The sequence below is a fragment of the Anas platyrhynchos genome, chromosome 3 (genome assembly GCF_047663525.1).
Source record: "Anas platyrhynchos isolate ZD024472 breed Pekin duck chromosome 3, IASCAAS_PekinDuck_T2T, whole genome shotgun sequence".
NCBI lineage: Eukaryota > Metazoa > Chordata > Aves > Anseriformes > Anatidae > Anas > Anas platyrhynchos.
Genome location: NC_092589.1, coordinates 90,255,039 through 90,273,815, shown reverse-complemented (window position 1 = coordinate 90,273,815; position 18,777 = coordinate 90,255,039). Strand labels below are relative to the sequence as shown.

General features: G+C 36.0%; 1 protein-coding gene across 12 annotated transcripts in view; it reads left to right on the top strand.

Moving 5' to 3' along the window:
* COL19A1 (collagen type XIX alpha 1 chain) overlaps positions 1–18,777 on the top strand; it is a 202,617-nt gene that overhangs the window by 101,305 nt on the left and 82,535 nt on the right. For all 12 annotated transcript variants that reach the window (XM_072036305.1, XM_027455038.3, XM_027455037.3 and 9 more), the window contains 3 exons: positions 1,725–1,778; positions 2,797–2,832; positions 15,711–15,764. In XM_072036305.1, the coding sequence (XP_071892406.1) occupies positions 1,725–1,778; positions 2,797–2,832; positions 15,711–15,764 (144 nt within the window). The remainder of the gene's footprint in view (positions 1–1,724; positions 1,779–2,796; positions 2,833–15,710; positions 15,765–18,777) is intronic.

Sequence of the window (18,777 nt, the reverse complement as noted above, 5' to 3'; positions counted from 1 at the left end):
ACCTTAGAACTATTCCTTAAGCTCAAGCCTATTGTTGCACTGCTGATTCACTAATACTAACTTTGAAACGGATCCCTACAGTTTGCATACCTGAAAAATCCCTGAAGTGGCTTTCAGAACAGGGAGTGTATTATGCAGTCTTTCATAGGCAGGTGAAAAGTAAAATGTAGTAAATGGAGATAATATCAAAACTATGTCATAAATATGCAAATCATAAAAAGAAAGATTTTTTTTGGCTTGGTTTTTGAATCCATCTGCCTATTACATTTTTAAGTTCAAACAGCAAAACTACTTCTGATTTAACTATTACATACTTGGCAAGCTTAATAAAGGACAAATCAAAGCTAAATCAGGGGTATTTACAACAACCACAAATTTAATCCAAAGTGGGTACTTAAATGCTCATATAGTTCTAAATGATGTTCCTTCCAGATGGTGAATTAATGTAATTTTAGCAGGAAGTGGAGTTGCACAAATATGCAGTATTTAGAACACTCACTGATTTAATGTTTCTGTACCCACCAAGGCACAGATGTTGCTTATCATTTTCATGCCAGTTGTCTCTATCTTTCCAATTACTGCAAAGCAAGGAACAGAGTTTGTAAGGGCAAAAAGGGGGCTGGGAAGAACTTAAGTTAGTAAACCCTTATTCAGATGTAGATGAATCATTTCTATCCTTGACCCGTTTAACCTCCACAATAATAATGATGTTGGCCTACTTCTGAACTATTTAATTGTGATTCGGTCCTGTATTGCCCACGTTATTGCCATTTGGTTTCTAAATAAAATCTTTGAACTCATAGAGCTTTCTCTGACTCGCATCATCAGTGTTCTCCTGTGGCATGTCTCTAAAACATTGATCAGAGGGAAGGCACAAGACAGAGCTCTTGGCTTAAACAAAAAGTAGTTCCTGTTAGGTTGTTCCAACATCAGAAGCAAGGTTATTCCATATGGCAGAGTGGCTTGAATTTGCTGGTATATTTCAAAACCTCTTGCTTTTTCCATGTGTTTTGCAGCAAGGAGAAGACAGCAGAGATTAGGAGGGATAAGAGTTTTTCTTTCTGGGTTGTTTCTGGCAGCATGTTAGTGGAATAACCATGTTGTGAAATTACTGCATTTGCAATGGATAAGAGCAGGTAATGTTTTTGGATTCTCCAGCTGAAGGCAGAACTGGGGAGAGGTACAAAGGATTTGATGATTTCTGTAATTCCCTTCTCAAACACTGGTGAAAATTAGAGTGTTTGAGGATATGGGAGTTGCTCTGAGGTGAACCCTGCTGCAGTTCACCAGCTCAACATTGCTAACTGAAACACAGAAACCACAATGCTCTGTCCACCTCTACCATTCCCAATTTTAGCAGAGTTTAAGAGAATGTGCTGCGGGACTGGCATTTTATTTATCTTTGTTAAATGCACAAGATATGCACCTACTGAGACCTCAAAAGAACTTTGCATTCCTACATGTTACTTGCCATAAAGGGGCACAATCAAGGTAGAAGAGTTTAGCTTTGTATGTTTAATTCTCTGTTGAGAACACGTGGTCTTTGGTAGATGTGTCTCTGTTAACAAAATAATGAAAATAAATAATTTTTTATTTTTTATTTTTGTTATATCCTAATATTTTAAGGTTTATTTGGTTAGTATATACCAATTTACAGCAATAGAGGATTTTGTCCAACAGTTTCCAAGGATGATAACAAATATGCATTCTTCTTTTTTGTCCAGGGACTCAAAGGTGACCCTGGTAGTCCTGGTTTGGCTGGTCCCAAAGGAGAAAAGGTACTTTTAAAAACAAACAAACAAACAAACAAAAAAAAACAAACAAAAAAAAACTTGTAAAGTTGTATGTATATGTGAATGTGCATGATATTTCTTCAATAGTTAATACACTGCCTTCACTACGTGTGATAAACACACACTGCTGCTGTTTGTCTAGCGTAAGGATTGAAGAATGTAAGTACAGACTAACTGTAAATAAGGAAGGCAAGCACTCTTTACCACTATAGAAGGAGGCGAATCTTCTTTTGAAAGCAATTCAGAGCAGGAACATAAATTACATATCCTGAATTGCTCTCTTGGTGCTCTGATTTGCTCCCATTGATTGCACCTGAAGGTCTTGCAGTGAGATTCAGACCTCAAAAAGCTAATTCTGTGAACATTTTACAGTCAGATGTCTTTACGTATAGGAGCAGTCACACTGACTTCAGTGGCCATATTATGCATACAAGTGGAGGCTTGTAATTTAACACGTGCAAATCTGTTTGCAGGATTGCTTTTTTGTAAACTGTGAATCACTTATGCAGACGTCTATCTGGTGTTGTTTTTGGCTTTGTTGTCTCATTTAGGTTGGATATTAGGAAAAACTTGTTCATTGAAAGGGTTGTTAGGCATTGGAATGGGCTGCCCAGTGAAGTGGTCTTTTAAAGACCTCCATCCCTGGAGGTCTTTAAAAGACATTTAGATGTAGAGCTTAGTGATATGGTTTATTGGAGGACTGATCAGTGTTAGGTCAGAGGTTGGACTAGGTGACCTTGGAGGTCTCTTCCAACCTAGACGATTCTGTGATTAGTTTTGTTTTTGTTTTTTTCATTTAACCTATGCAGAATTGTCTGTATCTATGGAATTGCTGAAAAATATATATATGTATATCTTTACTACTATATTTTCGTAACCAGAGAATGTGTGATGACTATACTGAATTTACTTAAGCTATGGTGCATATCCTCTAAAATGCTTAAAGGTTTAAAATATATAACTGAAGAGATTGCTCATTTGTTTACTGTCCTATTTTAACCAGGGAGATGTGGGACCACCAGGACCAATGGCCTTAAGTGTAAGTACACATAAAAAAAGAGAAAAGGAAATCTCTCAGAAATGCTGCAGTTTGTAGCTAATTTACAAAGTAAATACTTCCATTATTAAATTTAAGAGTGAGGCCCCTCTCCTTTAGAATGCAACTACATTTTCAGTATGAATTGTGAAGCAGGGAAAATGGAAATTTATATATGTAAAGAAAATAAGCATATTTAAAGCTTCTTGTTTCCCACTAAGTACTAGCAAGAGTAAATTCACTTGATATTTTTAGTGAACAGCATTCTTCAGTAAAAGCTTGCAAGAGTAATTAGTACTTTTTAAGATATTGTAATTATTCTATTATCTGGTTGTGGTATTATGAACTTTGACTTCAGTGTCACATATATGACACAGTATTATATATGTGGCATCAAAATGTTCAAATTTGATGTACAGGACCTTATTGTCAAAAAGTCAATGATGGGAGACGGATAGAGGTGAGTATTCATGTGTATGGCCATGGAGGTCAGCACAGGTGGACACTCAGCACTTCCACAAACAGCACCAGCACCAGCAGCCTTGTCCTGTTACTCTCTGGTTGATCAAAATGAAGGTCTGGTAATGGGAAATCTGTATGCAGCATGCATCCATCCCTCCAGCAGCTGGGCGTACACTCAGCCTGCCCAGTATTTGCCCCTCATCTCAGTCTTTGCCTAGTGACTGGCACCCAGACATTCCCTAGATTTGGTTCTTCCACTAAACATCCCATAATAATTCTTGTGCAATACCAAAATGTACTTCCACTGCATCCTGTAAAGTGTCTGATACCCCTACATGGTAACACCCTCAGTCTGAAAAGCCGTCTGGAAAGCTGCTCCTGTTGACTCAGTGTGTGTTCATATTCTTCCCAACCTCCTACAGTTAGTGACTGCTTCATGTACATGGTTTATGTTATTATATGCTATTTAATTCTGATATAATATCATAGTCTGTTCCCTTCTGAAGACAAACTACATGTATGACCCTTTAATTAGTTCTCACTAAAATACTGTTTTCCCCATTTGACATGGATTTTGTGGTGATAAAGTGATAACAGAAACTTACGTATCCAAATGCTGTTCTAGAGGAGGGGGTGAAGTCTCCATTTTTTATTGTGTACAGAACAAAGTATTTTGAATCAGAATTACAATTTTTACTTGTAGGTGCAAAGTATGTTCCAAAATCTTTGATCATGCATTTTTAGCTTCTATAATTAGTATAAATAGTCATGCTATTAAATGCTTTATTAATTGCTTTCATCAGTTCATGAAAAGTGTGAATTTATCTTCCTTTAATATCATCCCTGTGAGCTTCAAAGTGTGTTTTTAAAGTTATGAACATTCAGTAACTACCTTCTTAACCACACAAAGCAATTGCAGCACTAAAGGGAGAAGTTTACTGCAATCACAAAACTGAGAATTTATAGGTTATAAATTGGAAATTAACATGGGCTCCATATAACTCTGGGAAATAGAATTCATTCTTTCATGAAACACATTATACACTTCTGGTTTCTTACATTGCATAACAATGCTGCTACTGATAATTAAAATAATTTTAGTAGTGTCTTAATTGTACACTATTTGAATTTTGATGATTCAAAGGAGACAGGTGATAATAGTTGAGGATAATATATGCAGCAGTATGAAGCATTCTTTATCAAAAAAAAAAATGTTTGGAGTTTGTCATTTCAAATACTTTCAAATTTAGTTGTTTACATGTTGTGATTTTGACATCTATATAATCTTTGTATCTTACAAATGACCAGACATAAATAACAAGCACAGACTGAAAAGAAAAAAAGTAGTGTCACATTATCATGATGGAATATCACTTACTAGATTCTCACACAGAACATTAATCCAGCCACTCAGTTTCTTTTATTGTTTCTACAGTTTTCAGAGGGGGGATTAAAAAAAAAAAAAGAAAAAAGAAAAAAAAGCAGACAAGTACCCTCCTTTCTTTCTTTATAGAAAAAGTCTGTATATCAGACTCCAGAAGTTTTGCAAATTCTGTTACTAACTGATTTATTCCCTTTCTTGTAACTTACCCACAAAAAAAAGAGTGAGATTAGACATAATGATTAGTTGTCTTTCAAGTATCGAGAAAAGATTTCTTGCGTATGGATCTAAGACAGTTTCTGTGCAAGGATCTGATATATACGGGTGCAGCAGAAGATTCCATGACCTGTGTATTAGTTGTATTCTGGCTAGATAGTGCTATAGACAGTAGATGGTGTTTTTAATTTGCTTGCAACGATCTGTGCCCCAGGCGTGTACAAAGACTAAAGATAAATGCTCCCTAGAACTCTCCAAGGTTTATAAAGCTTTATAAGCTTTATAAAAGTAATACATTTTGTCTGATCCAAGTGATTCTTTTCACAAACTGAAATGAGAATGGGCCTCTCAGTAAGGACAATCCATGTGGGTGACAACAATTGATAATGATGTAAAAGAGTGGCAGAAATGAAAACTCCTGAATTCCGAGGCTACAGTTCCACAGCATATGAATAGCTCTACCCCAAGAGTCAGTGTTATGAACTACTTCTAAATTCATACGGTTCTGTTGTCTTCAGTTAAAATTGCGTGCACTTAGCTTTCCTAAGAGTCATATTCAGAGTTTAGTAGTGTGTTATTGAAAATCACAAGCTGCTTTCAAATTGACTGAACTCAGTCTTTCTCTACATTAAGTGATCTCTTTTCATAAAATGGACTGTCAAAGGATTACGTTTCTTTCATTACAAAATGCTGTGCAACGTTTCAGGTCAGTCAATTCAGGCATAGCAAGATGGCAGTGCATTGGTACAGCCACTGATGGTTGTCGTCATACTTAGGGAATGTTTTAATTTCATACAAAGGAAACATTTAAATTTTAAGAAAAGCAGGCACAAATCTTTAGAGGGTTGTTAGTAACTGAAGTACTGAAATATTTTTTGTAGCTGTCAACTGATAGAAAAGACAAAACTGTGTGTGAATATGTTGAGCAGTTTGAAGACAGATTACAACACTGTGGGAATATATGGCCCAGCAGGAAGTCTTTCTCTCTCTGCCATTGTAAATAGTCATGGGTTTCTGTTGGCAAGAACTTAAAGATGATGAATGACATGAATTGTGGTGGCTAGGGGAAAATCCATTCTTCAGAGTTGTTTTTTTATTTGTGTGACTTCTGTGTAGTCATGACTTTTACAATATATAATCAGGAAAGGGAGATGTCTTGTCTTGCTGTGAATAAGTAATAGGTCAGATAATATCAAGGTTCACGTGTCACTGAACAAAAACTTACTCTGTCAGGACCATTTATGTTGTTACAGCCAAAATGTGACATCAGTGTTTCAGTTATGAGTCTTGTTAAATCCAAGTTTTAAAATGCTCCACTTGTTTCAGACTCAAGCATAATATTGTAAATTTATACTCTATATCATTATCATCATTTTCAGTTTTTCCTAATGTTAAAATGATTTATTTATTTTTATCAAAACGCAAAATGAATTACTATGTTGTGGGACAGGGAAGGAAGAGAGGTGATCATAATGATGCGCTAACATTGTTAGAGCTAAGTCCAAAATGCATTTGGATATGGAATGAGGAGATATTCAAAAAGACTTGGTTTGGTCAAGCTGGGAGGCTGGGCCTGGGTCATCTACCTTCCACCTCAGCACAAAGGCCACGTTGAGATACGTAGGAAATTACAGTGTTACAGAGTACCACTGCCCTGTGTAGCTCCTTCATTCATAATCATTTCCACAGAAATTACCCAGTGGTGGAATAAGCTAGAGAAGCTCTGCCATTCATGCCAGTCTCAGGATGAACTAGAGTATCTGCAGGGCTGTGCAGGGCCAGAGCATTCTCCTCACATGCAGGCAGGCCTGTACCACAGTCCTGTCCCCGTCACAGGGAGCATAAACCTGACAAAAAGGCTGAGGCTGCTTCATTGCAGTGATTCCCAGACTGCTTAGTCATTTTTAATCCATGCCCAGTTGTTTGTAGGTAATCTGCAGAAACAAGTAGCGATAAGTAGTAGGAACTGTGAAAGTCTAAAGGGTGTGAGTGATTCATTGTCTCAAGGGGTCCAGGAGTTCCTGAGAAGTACTAAATCATGTACGGCTCTGAAGCACAGTGAGATCTCTGCCCACCAGCATGAAAATATACAGGATGGAATGAAGTTATTTGTCTTTAGAGGAAAAATCTGATGGTGTTTTAATAGATAGGTATAGCCGTTGTAGCCTCTCTAATGAATGAGGGATACTCCAACATAGTATGGATGGCAGAATTCATAAATACCCAACAACTGTAACAACCCATCAGGCAAATGAGCATATGCTAAACTGTGAGAGGGGAAATGATGCTGTGGCTTTTTAAAAACCTTTTTTTTTTTTTTTTTATCAGTTTGAAATTGAAGTTTCATAGATCAGAAAGTGCATTGCTTTGAACAAAGCACTTAGAGATGAGTTATCTTGTTTAATGTCATTTAACGGTAAATCTCTACCAAAATGCTAAAGCATGCACACTTAACAAAATGTCTTACAGTAATAGCAGGGAGTTCAGGAAGAAATTAAGTATATGCCTGGCCGTTTCTGTAGTTAATAGAGTTGGGATTAGAATCACAGCCCATGTGTTTCAGTATGGTTTTTCAAGGCAAATATGGAAAGTCCTGTTAATACAATATCATCATTCTTGCATGATTAGTTAGAGGGGAAAAAAAAAAAAAAAAAAAAAAAAGAAATGGCATAAATGGCATTGTAGTGCAAAGTACGCTCAGCTGCAAAAAGAAATAGATTTAAAAAAAAAAAAAGGCTTTATGTAGAATCCTACTGAAATTAGTAATTACAGGAAGTTTTAAGTATTTGATTCATGCATTATTCATACAAATAAATTTTAGTGGCACTAAATTTGACACATATGTGCATATTTAAGTATATTTAATGCGGCTTTAAAGTTTTTATATGTTTCCATGGAGTCAATTAATATTACGAGTTGAGATGCACTCCTCAGTTCTGGTAGCAGTTTTATAGGAGTAGTCCCAAGTCATGATTTATTCTCATCCTATATTTCTGCTGTCTTTAATTTTTCTGGTATTTTAACTTTCTGAAATGCTGTATATGTACTAGATCTCTTTTCTTCAGTATTTTTCAAATTTCTTATAGCGCAAGTTGGGAATGTATTTTGAATTTTTCTCCCTAATTATACTTTCTTTATGCAGTAATATGATTAGTCTTTAAAAGTGTAAGTTCCCTGATAAATTGTGTCATAATTGAGGAGCCTTCAAAGAATAAGAGGCAGAGATTATACTGTTCTGTTGGGCAGTTTTGTCAAAAAGTGACGTTTGGTTTGAGAAGCTGGCGACTGTTTTCTGAAGTGACACAGCTGGCTAAGCAGATCCCTCTCTCTCTGGTATCCACAGCTTAAGCCTGTGCATGTCGTGTCAGAAGAGTGACAGGTGAGGGAAGGTAGCGCAGCAATCTCTTGTAAAATATATGATAACTATTCCCCTCGACACTCGATACGCTGCTTTTAGTTCCTGAGGAAAACGAGTGTCCGTCTGTACGTTCCTGTGAACCTATCCCTTTCAGGAGTTATAAAATAGTCATCCAGATGGCACCAAGTGTTTACGCAGAAGCCAAGGCTTAAGTCGGCCACAGACAGCAGTACCCAAGACTTGCTTACTAAACAGATAGTTGGAATGTTGGCTCCCAGGGCTGGTTAAATCGGGCCGAAGGAAGCTGGGGCACAAGTGCAGCATGAGCGGTCTGCAGGGGGAAGCTGCAGGTCCAGGCCCAGGCAAGTTCTGCAGTCACTTTTGGCCGTTCCCTCAATAAACAAACATCAGCAAGGGGTTACTCAGCTTTCCTCTCATAGCTTCTGTAACTATTTGTGTAGAGCTCAAATTGTAATTCATGCTCTCCAGTACTTGCTAGGAAATACCTTCACATATTCAATTATAGTATAATTATTTGGCCTTTATATGGACCTCTGAAGAGGTAACATATTGCATCCCCACATTTTTTCTGTTGTAATCAGCAGCAGCATTTCAGATGGTTCTTCCTGAAAAATCATGTACAAAATTTTCCTTACCTTGACTCCTGCAAGCAATTTGTGTCTCACACTGAAAAATAAAACATGTCCTGGAGATAACTTATGTTACTTAAGACGGGGCATACACCCCCACCCACACCTACCATTAGTAAGTGTCTCAACTAATGTTATCCTCTCATTCTTTTCACATAATGACAGGAACTAAAGGAGAGCAATACTAGGTAACTAAGGAAAGTATAGACAGAAAATCATATTTTCATTCTAATTATTTTATTTTCATATATAGCCCTCTATGAAAAACCTGAATTTTAACTGCTTGAGCTCTTTACTGCGTGTGTATTAACTTCATAAAAATACCAGTTTAGTTCTTTTGCATTAGATATAATGATCTTTAATTCTCACAGTGTAACTTACAAATATTCATTTTTTGTGAAATGCTTTTTAAGTATGGAAGCAGATCCTATTAAGATTACCCTACTTGGTGAAACAAGATGTTTTAGCAATTTCAATCTGTCTTCTGTGTGCAGTAATACTGATACTGAAAGCACAAGTGAAAATTCATGTCTTGGTCTCACAGAAGATTTATGTTTTTCAAAAATTCACAGTCTCCTAAATTGGCATGAATAGAATTTATATGTCCTTCATTAGAGGAATGATTAGAGAATAGTCCCATATGCTTTCCTATTCACAGCAGACATCGGTGTAAAGAATCTTTTCAAATTACTCCTCAGGAATTTAAATGATACTTTTTTTTCTTAGCAGATAGACCCAGGTCTATTAAAAGTACTAGGTTCATAAAGTGTGAACTTCTGTGAAATTAGTCTTCCAATTTTCCTTTGAAATTGTCTCTGGAGCAAAATAAATTTCTGGTGAAGTTACCAGAGAGAATTACAGAAATGACCAAATAATGAGATCAGTGAGAATATACTTTCTGTTTGCATCAGTAATAAATTATCATAATAAAAATAAAAATAAAAAATTCTGATCACGTTTTCTTACAGCCTGAAATTTTTACTGCTAAATGCTGTCTTCTCTTCCACAGAAGTAAGCAGTTCGATAGCAGTTTGAAAGCAAAAAAAAAAAAATTAAAAAAAAAAAAATGAGGCTGATTCCATGTCAAACTCAAGACCAAAGCAGTATGATTATTGCAGTAGCAGTAACAGGCCAAAAACGGGGTTAAAATGTTTCAGCTTGCCAACCTAACTTAATTTAGTAAGGATGTGAAGGAATATTTGTATATATCATCAACATTTGGAAATGTTGATGATATATACAAATGTTGCTGATGGCAGTAGCCCATTCTTACAAGGGAGGAAGGCACTGGTTTCCCCACAACATGCAGTAGAAACGAGCCAAAGAGGAAAATACTCTCAAAACATGTTAAAGGGTCACAGTGAAAATCATGACCTGCGGAGTAGATCTATGGTCTGGTAACACATCCAGATCAGAAGACTTTAAGGCTTTAAGACTTAATTGAATGGTATCTGGATGCATCTTGTCTGTTTTTTTCTGCATAGCTGGGGCATTTTTGCATAAGTACAGCAGCAGCAGTACCGTCCATCAGAAGAGCAGTATTTGGACAGGTGGGGAATGCCCTTTGGTTCTTTCAGGCTGGAGCAGGTTACCATGATCACATGTTCTGTTATTTCAGGAATCAAGCCACTTTTTACTGTACTATTGATTTGCGCAATTTTATACTACTCTATTTGTGGACTTCTCAGAGGGATCATCATAAACCTAAATCTGTCAGTGTGATGGTTTTTCTTTATCCTAGTGAGAACTCTGTCTTGAAGAACTAGGTCAAGTCTCTGCAGTGGGAATTGCCTACCGATTTGCTTGTAAAAAATAAAAATTCTACTGTTGATCTTTTTTCAGTGGAACTATACCAACTGTAGCCAAATAGTGTATATTATAGCCGAGTATTTTTAAAGTAGCAAGTTTTATGATTATAAAACCACATATTCAAATGGCAAAAAATGACCTGTTCCTATGTTACCACGTGTTGCTTCTACATACCTAATCAAGCTTTTATCTGTGTCTTTGCTTGACTTGTCTCATGCACTTTCTCCCTGTCTAGAAACATTTATACAGGAAAAAATGAGGTAATTTATATGCTGGAATTTGCAAGGCACAAAATTGGATGAGAATAGTTTATGTATAAAATACAGAAAACAGTCTGTAAAGGTGTATAATTTTTTCTTGTGTGCGCATGCTTTAATTATACCTTTCTTCTTATTGTTAGCATCTATATACCATCTCTAATTTGTGTAGAGAAGGAAAGTCTTTTATGCTCAGAATCTATTTCAGCAGCGCAACTTAAGAGTGCATAAGGCGTCTGTCTAGCCTGCTTCAAAAACAATCAGCTACATTTTGAAGCAACTTTCAGAAGACTAAAAATACACTGACTTGTAAAATGTTGTTTTAAACATGCTTTTAGCATCAGACATAAGCTTCCAGAGGAAGTAATACAAATAACAACTTTAAATAATTTCAGTCTTCCACTTCAGCTGTTCTATTTTGTGTTGGTTTTTAATTCACCAAGAGGTCACAGTAAACATTTTGCTTTTGTTCACGATGTGTTCTTAGGTTAGGCAGTTATTCTGAGCTAGTAAATTCACAAACCAAGTCTCAACCATGTCTCTGTAGATATTTGTCTTGATGTAACAAGCATTTTAACATGTTTTTGTACCTGCACAGTCACATAGCAGGATTCTGGTCCTGTAATAAGCAGCTTCTGGCAGTTACGTGCCAACACTTTAAACCGATACCTTATGAAACTTAAAATAGCTTAACTGTCTGAATTGTGAGTTGCTATTTCTACCATCTAAAGTTTAATAATTCTCAATTGTTTTTATCTGTCTGGAAATATTATGTATTAAAAAATATTTGTAGGAATTAACACCTTTGATGAGATGCAAGTTCTTCTAAAAGCTCAGTTTTTCTACTGTAACATTTTTTAAATATGTTGTTTTTTTTCTCTTCCCTTGACTAAATCTTAATCTGTTTCAATGATTGTTTTCTTTAAACAGCTATAAGCCTGCTTTTTCTTTATCTAGCATAACAACCAGCATCTTTTCCCTTGCCAACAGTTACCATTAGTTTACCTCTTTATAAAGGAATTTGCCAGTTCCCACTCTTAATTTCTTTTTCAAGATGTTGTATGACCCTCTTGTGTCTGCCAGTGTATCATGTTTTATCTTTCATAGCTATTCTCACTCATTGTAGTAGATTTTCTGTGTTCATAGAATCATAGAGTATTCTGATTTGGAAGGGACTTACAAGGATCATTGAGTTCTACTCCTGGGTCCACAGAGGACCACCCAGAAATCAAACACTATCTCTGAGAGCTTTGTCCAAATGCTCAGTGCCATGACAAGTGTCTCAGTGCGATGACAAGTTCCCTGGGGAGCGTGTCCCAGTGCCTGACCACCTTCTGGGAGCAGAACCTTTCCCTAACACCCAGCCTGACCCTCCCCTGTCCCAGCTTCTTGCTGTTCCCTTGGGTCCTGTTGCTGTCCCCAGAGAGCAGAGCTCAGCGCCTGCCCCTCCGCTCCCCTCAAGAGGGAGCTGCAGGCCACCATGAGACCTCCCCTCAGCTCTGCTCTGGGATGAAAAAAACGAGACCTCAGCAGTTCCTCACACACCTTCCCCTCTAAACCCTTCACCATCTACATAGCCCTCCTTTGGATGTTCTCTAATAGTTTTATGTCCTTCTTATATTGTGGCATCCAAAACTGCACACTCAAGGTGAGGCTGCACCAGCACAAAGTAGAGCAAGACACTTTCCTTGACAAGCTAGCACTGCTGTGCCTGATGCACCCCAGGATATGACTGGCCCTTTTGGCTGCCAGAATCAGGTTTCAGGTGCACCTGAGCACCTCCAGTTTACTAATTTCTTTGCCCCAAGGCATATGTTAATGTTTTGAGATACTTCCACTTCATGTTCCTCAAGCTACTTCAGGCAGATAATTCCAAAGGCCTTAACCTGGTCCATGAAAGGTACAGGCATCAAAGACTGCAAATTATTTGAATTTGCTTCTCCACGATTATATGGAGGGGCACTACCTTCCAACTTCAAAGGTGGTCTAAAAGAGTCAGGAAAATCCATTCATGTTAGGCCATTTGTAAGTATGCATTATATTTTCCTGACAGCCAGGTGCCACTGGAATTGTGCCATTCTCATGTCCCACTTTATGCCTTGTGCTATTCCTTTTGCTTTTTGCCATACTCATCCTGTTGCTGATGCAAGACTCAGGTTGGAAACTGACACAATAATGAATCAAAAATTTTGATTGCTTTGGTTGTTGTTTACTGTTTTTGGAGTGAAGAACTTGATCTTTGATCTCCAGAGATCTCTGGGAGATGTCCAGAAGTTAAATAGGAAAAAGACCGAAGTAGAAACCTTGGTATGCCTTCTTACAAATTACATTCTTCTTTTCTGTGCCTGAACTGTTAACTTCATTGCCAGGTTTTATAGAAATTTAAAAGGGGATGTTTTATTCATCCCTTTAGAGAGATTTCACCGTTGAGAAGTTTTATTTTCATTCCTTCTGCAGGTTTCTTCTTCGGTTATTTTTCCAGGATCTCATCCAGTGAATGCTGAATAATGATAGCATTGCTAAGTCATTACCATTGCTAAGTTATTGCAGCTTTGCAACCATGTTATTTAATGCAGCCCATATTGTCCTGTCACTTTTTAAACTGAAGATCCCACTGAAGTTACTGTGAACTTTTACCTCTGATTCAATGTCAGGATATGGCTCCTTGTACATAGTCCTCCCTGCGTAGTTACCAATTGTAAGCAGCCCTCCTCCCTTTCCTTGAAGATAAACCTTCTTATCTGGTTCCTTTTTCTTGACAATAATACTGTAGAGAGAAGAAAAAGAATAAAAGTAGGTCTTGAGCAAAAATGTTGGCTGTTAATTATCATTATTGTGTGGTTATATTGTTGTATAATTCCCTAACCTTGGACTCTTATTGTACAGACATGTGAGGCTCAGTATTTCCTCTTTCATAAAACAGACATTACAGGCTTTCATTTCATTCCCATACAAAAAAATGTCACTAAAAATGAAATATTAACAAAACAAAGCTTCACCTCTTCCTGGATTCCTAGAATTCTCTGCAAAGTAAAATATTCCTAATAGTTGAACAGAAAGGATTCTCAGCAAATTTTTAAACTACCTTGAGGAAGTACAAAAGGCTTACAGAGTTCATATTCACCTATTGCTCTATGTGTTTGTGCAAGTATATGCTACATAACAGCACTGTAATTAACTCACTGGGATTTATTTGACACAATGTTGTCATGCATATTCCAGTTCCATAAACTTTTGGAAAAAAATGGAAACAGCATACATAAATTTTGTAAAAGATTCTAAACCTTTTCTTGTTTGTATTATGTGCTGAAGGGAAAGAAGAAATATCTAGTGGTGAAAAAAAATGTCTGACATATTCAGAGGCTGAGTAGAGAAATGATAGGAAAAGAACCCTTGAGCTGTCTGCTTTAATTTACAACTGAAGTCAGCCTTCATTCTAATAAATTGAAGATATCCATTGAAGAGATATGAGCTAGCAACTTCTATATGCTCACTTTCACCAGTCTATCTTGGGAATTAGAAATCATAAATTAACTTTTTTTTTTTTCCTGGAAATATGGACATGTTTTAAAAAAGCAATTCTCACAAGGGTTCAGTTTACCCTTATTGGTGCAGTTAATCTGCATTATTGATTCTAAATAAGGAATTTGGCCAAGCATATAACTCAGGTTGAAGTATTTCAATTTGAAGTATATTGAAGTAATAACCAAGTCCACATAATTTAAATGGTTAAGAATGTAATATTTTAGTATTTCAAACTGTTAAGTAAACTAAACATAAATTCTTGATTTTTTGATACCCTGTAAGAATATGCAATATTGCATTCATTTAAAAAAAATTATAGGAAGTAGATCTGCTCAGTGCTCTTTGCTGATTACATTGAAACTCATTTCGTATTTCTTGTTGCTATAATGGAAATTGGATAGCTTCCTTGAAGTCATTTTGAAAAAAAAAATTGTTCCAAGGTGACTCATAAATTAAGGGGGAGCAGTGTTCTAAGCACAAAGCTGTTATGTGAAGGCTTTATGATTATATTGTACATTAATCAGATATAAAATTTATACCCCCATGCCTCAGAAACAGTCTATAATTCTGTGTCTACAGAGTCAGTCTTGCACTGAGTTCAGAAGGAAGGCTCAGATATATTAAAAATACCCCAAACTCCTGCACCTGGTTAGGTGTAGGAGAGGGGAAGACAGAAGTGACTCTGAAGAGTTTTGAAAAGCTCAGCCCAGGTACACAGAGGAAACTACAGAGAGCTGATTCTTACAATACAGAAAGCATAAGTCTACCTGCTATATTTAGTGCCTTTTCTCTCCCCTCCCTTCCTTTCCCCTCCACATCTAGGGCCTATGTTTGAATTTGAGTTGTAAAGTTGTCATTCACTTAACATAAATTGTTTGTTTTCTTATGGCATCCTAACTTAACCTGATAAATAGATTTTCACACAAAACTGTAGCTAAATACATTTATAATTGCTTAAGTAATGCTGCTATTCACCTCTCTGATTCTAAATGATTCAGCATCTGTATAAAGGAATAGGATTAATAATTACAGTGTGCATTTTCTTCCTCACACCTGAATACAACAGTTCCCTTGAAGATGTAATTACAACTAACCTGCTTTTGTTAGTAGAAATAAATGCTTTGTCTTGACACCTGGCTCTTAGGCTTAGTCTCACTTGTACAGAGTAATACAGGATTAAAATAATATTGAATGTTATATTTGTTTAATGTTTGCATTTTCAGGGTTTGCCAGGGCTGGAGGGTCCCCAGGGTCCACCTGGCAAAGAAGGTCAAAGGGTGAGTAAACTTTGTGAACAACTGGTGTGTGTGCTCACTGACCTTGATGTGTGACTTCTTTCTAAGCACTAATAAAAAATTGAAAGGTAGCAGCTGAGTATGAAGCATGCTGACAACAAAATGAGCTTTGACATTTGAAGTTTCTCTTCAGTTGAAGGAGATTTAACAATTTAAACCATCTAAAATGTTTTAATGACTGTCTGCACAGATGTAGATATTGTCTTTTGTGCAATATGTTTCTGTTTTAATTTTAAATGAAAGAATACTAAAATTGCTCAGGAGATTTAGTTTTCTTGCAGAAATAGACCATACCTTACTACATCTAGGATATACGAATGTAAGATCATTATCTACAATGTTATTAGAATCCAGAGCTAATGACCCAAGTTTTTTTGTAGATGCCATTATGCAAGTGTCAGAGCCTAGCATATGTATATAAAGAAGTGAGATACAATAAGAAAAAAACAACAACAGTGGAGATTATGCCCAAGGCATGAAATAAACATTTGGTTATTGAAAATTTTATTATAATGAAGTAATTGGCTGATTTCCATGTGTATATTATGTTTTCACTTTCTCTGACCTCCTGTCTTTGGTACTTAAGTGGAGCAGAGAATGAATATTTATGAATATGATATCTCAAGAAATAACTTGAAAGTTTATAACCTATTTTTCTCCTTGGGAGGATATTCAACATTTCTATATTTTTATGAATGAAATGGCACCCAGTTCATGGTTTTAAAACTGGATCTCTCAATAATCCTTGGGTACTTTAGGTATCATAATGTTGAATATCTCAGTTAAGTTATCTAAAGTGGAAGGATTTAATATTATTGACCTTAGTCACACAATCAATTATTAAAGGCCAGTTTAATAGTTCTAGTAGTGACTACTTCCCTGGTGTAACATAGGATCAGTTCTTGAACAAAAGCTTTGAGGCCTACACGTCATTACTCAATGTCTTTTATTGCTGTTTTCTTTACGTTACAAAACTATTACTGAATTTCATTCAAGTTAAACATGAAAATTTGAAAACTGAGTTTATTTAAATTTCAAAGTAAGGCTAGAGAATCCTTTCAGAAAAGAAAAAAAATAAAAGACAGTGTAGTAAGGGAGAATCAGAAGTCAAGTGGTAAATATAAACATGGGATTATGGACTTGTTATTAAGGATTTTATAATTACTATGACTCTTACTGTTATGCAATTATATACCCAGGATACTGAAAAGCTCCAGATACTCAGTTATAACACACTTTTGTGTGTTTTTATGTGAAGTATTCAGTCTGCAGACTTTCACAGTTTCTTAGTTCTCCTTTAGGGATAATTATAAATATGACTATTTTAGAAGCTTTGCTCTTTCAATTTCTTAATTTGTAAGGCAAAGATTCAGAATTAATGCATCATGTTATCTATAATTTTTGAGAAGTTCATTTGGAGATGCCCCTTTTATTTTGCAGTGAAAATTAGGGGATTGATAAATTTATCATGGCCATTTCCTATCCACACATAAAAACTGAACTGCTGTCTCACTCCAATATATTTAAAAACAGGAGTGCTGATTGTTTTATAATCTCAGCCATGCACACAGTTGCCCTGGGCCAGACAATGGGAACAGCAGACTTCATACTCACAGCATCTGTCTTTATCTTTCTGCCAGTGAGATGTTCACAATACTCATTCTGCTGGCCAACCCCACCCAAGCTTTAATAACATAGCTCGCAGTCTTAATTCAACCCCCATGTGCATTTGCATTTCCAATACATTTAATTACACAATAACATACTGTTTGTAACAAGATCTCTGCTCTGTTTAATGACAAACAGGACAGCACACATCTAATGGCTATTAAATATTCCTTTTTATTTAATTATAGATGTCATGTTCCTTTGTTCTACTTCCAGCAGATCTTCCAAATCTTTCACGTTATATGAAGTTATTGGTTTTGTCATGGGCTGTCTTTGAAGCATTCTTCCAGCAGATCTTCCAAATCTTTCACGTTATATGAAGTTATTGGTTTTGTCATGGGCTGTCTTTGAAGCATAGAACATATAGAGCATAAAACTAACTGATGATTTTTCTTCAACATATTGCTCAGATGTAAAGGTGCTATTGTGCCCAGTTTTCAGACTTGAACTGTAATATATAAGGGGAAAAAAAAAGTACCCCAAACTTCTGAAAAAATCTGTTTAATTTTGGGTGCCAAACATTGAAAATCTGACAATTTTACTCTTTCCATTTACACTGTATGCGTCATATTTCAAAATTTTAATTCCCACTGCAGCAGCATTTTTTAGTGTTCAGCTCTTTGGAAAATTAGTCTGATGTTAATAGCAAATTGAGAATTTTTAAGTGTGTAAGTTAGAGACCTCTGAACATGCTGAAAACAAGATCTAAGGAGCAGAGGAAAATTAACATTGTTAATGATGTCAAAAAATCAAAAAAAAAATGTGTAAAAGACTCATGACAGCTAGTGCTTTAGATAAGTGACAATAAAAAATGTGTTAGACGAGGAAGAATAAAAGCCATGCCAGTGGGTTTCTCTCCTGTTTGAACCGGCCAGAGCCATGCATTTTATTTTGAGAGTGTTTTTAAGTGGGATTTTGTTTTTTCATCCAAGATCACAGAGCTTATTATTAGAACTACTAACAAATATGAGTCATGGGATGCTCCCCAGAGTGGACACCAGTCGCCTTATTTTGACAACAGAAGGGACCTAGGGCAAATGTACCCATATGCCATATTAAAAGGAGTAAGTCTGGGTAGTAGCATTTCTTTTGTCTCACGGTAATAATCTGTATTGAATAATAATGTAAAATCTATAATCAGTAATATTTACTATTACATAGTGTGTTTTTTTTAAGTAATTATTTTAGAAATTATATCTTTAAATTACACATGCATATTTATGAATAGCTATAATAAATATAAATTGTAGGGTTTAGTTCAAAGTTGTGCCAACCTTTAAATGCTTATTGACATATATTGACATATGTGTGGAATTTGCTTAAAAGC